Genomic DNA, 1,844 nt, shown 5'->3' on the forward strand with positions numbered 1-1,844 from the left:
GAAAACTGGCTAATTTCAGAGGTGAGACGATAACCATAAGATTGCATATAAAGTCTATAAAATAATGGGTATCGTGTATGAGACAAAAAGTGGTGCTGGCTATAAAAAGATAGCAACATGGTCGAGCAACATCAGTCGCCGAGTACCTCACAAGGTGTTAACACATCAGAACGCTCAGTTTCTACAGAGCCTAGGACTAAAATTACGTGGAAAATTAAGAAAATAAAAATTTATTTTTGTTGTTTGACGTGTACACGACCATGGCGGCGGCGGAAATCTTAAATATTCAACGACAAATTATTTTTGATAAGTCAATTGCGCACTATGAAGCGCATGCTCATCTCCCGTATGCTCCATCAACATTCAACAACTGCGATGAAATAAGAATTGCTGTTCAACATCAAGATTTGTGTCTACTTCCAAGTAAGAGTACACTACATGTGTACGGAAAATTCACAAAGTCTGATGGTATAGCTGTAAGTGCAACTACTCACATGGTCAACATGACAGTCTGTCATATGTTTAAAGAAATACGCTACGAGCTCAATAGTGTTGAGATTGATCGTAATAAAAATGTCGGTATCACAAGTCTCATGAAAGGATACACATCACTGAGTCCTGCTCAACAAAATACACTCGAGAACTCAGGCTGGATTGTAGATGAAGCTGTAAACAAATTACACAATGACAATGGCTACTTTGATGTATCTATACCACTGAGTCTTTTGCTTGGATTTGCTGAAGATTACCATAAAGTTGTCATCAATGCAAAGCATGAATTAATATTAATAAGATCAAATGCTGATTTAAATGCCTACGTTGTGGCCACACCTGCTGCTGGAGCTCATGCTGAAGCTGTTAAAATTACGCTGCAAAAAATCGAGTGGATTGTACCGTATGTGACTATGGCTGATAAACAAAAAATTGAAGCTTTGAATTATATCACAAGTGATCCAGCTATCTCAATCAGTTTTCGTGCTTGGGAGCTGTACGAGTATCCTCTATTGCCAAATACTTCAAAGCACATTCGGGCAGTAAAAACTTCTACGCAGCTTGAGACACCACGTTTTGTGATACTTGGATTTCAAACAGCAAGAAAAAATGACGCAACTAAAAATGCCAGTGTATTTGATCATTGCAACATCAGAGATATAAAATTATTTTTAAACTCTCAGAGTTATCCTTATGGGAATTTAAACCTCAACATTGCAAACAATCAATATGCTCTGTTGTGCGACATGTACATAAATTTTCAAATTTCATACTACAACAAAGAACCTGAGCCACTGCTAACGAAGAAGAAATTTTTGAAACAAGCGCCGCTGTACGTTATCGATTGCTCGAAACAAAACGAATCGATAAAATCTGGACCAGTGGACATTCGTCTGGAATTTGAATCCGCAAATCAATTCCCTGCACAGACATCAGCTTATTGTCTCATTATACATGATCGCATAGTCGAGTATAATCCTATAAGCAGCATCGTACGAAAACTAATATGAAGACTGTTAAATTTAATCCAACACCCACCACACATTACATGTATGTATGGAGATTTGCACACGAGCAAGCAAGAAGAGGCGAATGGGAACAAGCAGCAAGAAATCGAGAACGATTTAAACAAAGAATTAATAAATTAAATATAATTATTGAACCTGTATTAATTAATAAACTTACATTTATAAATAAATAAACTTTTTTTTTATATTGATATATAGTGTTTTTTATTACTTATAACCTAAAATATACATTTAAGTTTTACATAACCTTAAATACATAATAAACTATAGATATTTTTCTTAACCTAAAATATAGATTTTAGTCTTACATAAACTATAGTCTTT

General features: G+C 35.0%; 1 protein-coding gene across 1 annotated transcript; it reads left to right on the forward strand.

Annotated features, from left to right (window-relative positions):
* The first annotated feature begins 260 nt into the window (after positions 1–260).
* Positions 261–1,502, forward strand: LOC128668551 (uncharacterized). Its single transcript, XM_053741712.1, has one exon. The coding sequence runs from the start codon at positions 261–263 to the stop codon at positions 1,500–1,502; it is 1,242 nt and encodes a 413-aa protein (XP_053597687.1).
* The last annotated feature ends 342 nt before the right edge of the window (positions 1,503–1,844 follow it).

The sequence above is a fragment of the Microplitis demolitor genome, chromosome 9 (genome assembly GCF_026212275.2).
Source record: "Microplitis demolitor isolate Queensland-Clemson2020A chromosome 9, iyMicDemo2.1a, whole genome shotgun sequence".
NCBI classification, from domain to species: Eukaryota; Metazoa; Arthropoda; class Insecta; order Hymenoptera; family Braconidae; genus Microplitis; species Microplitis demolitor.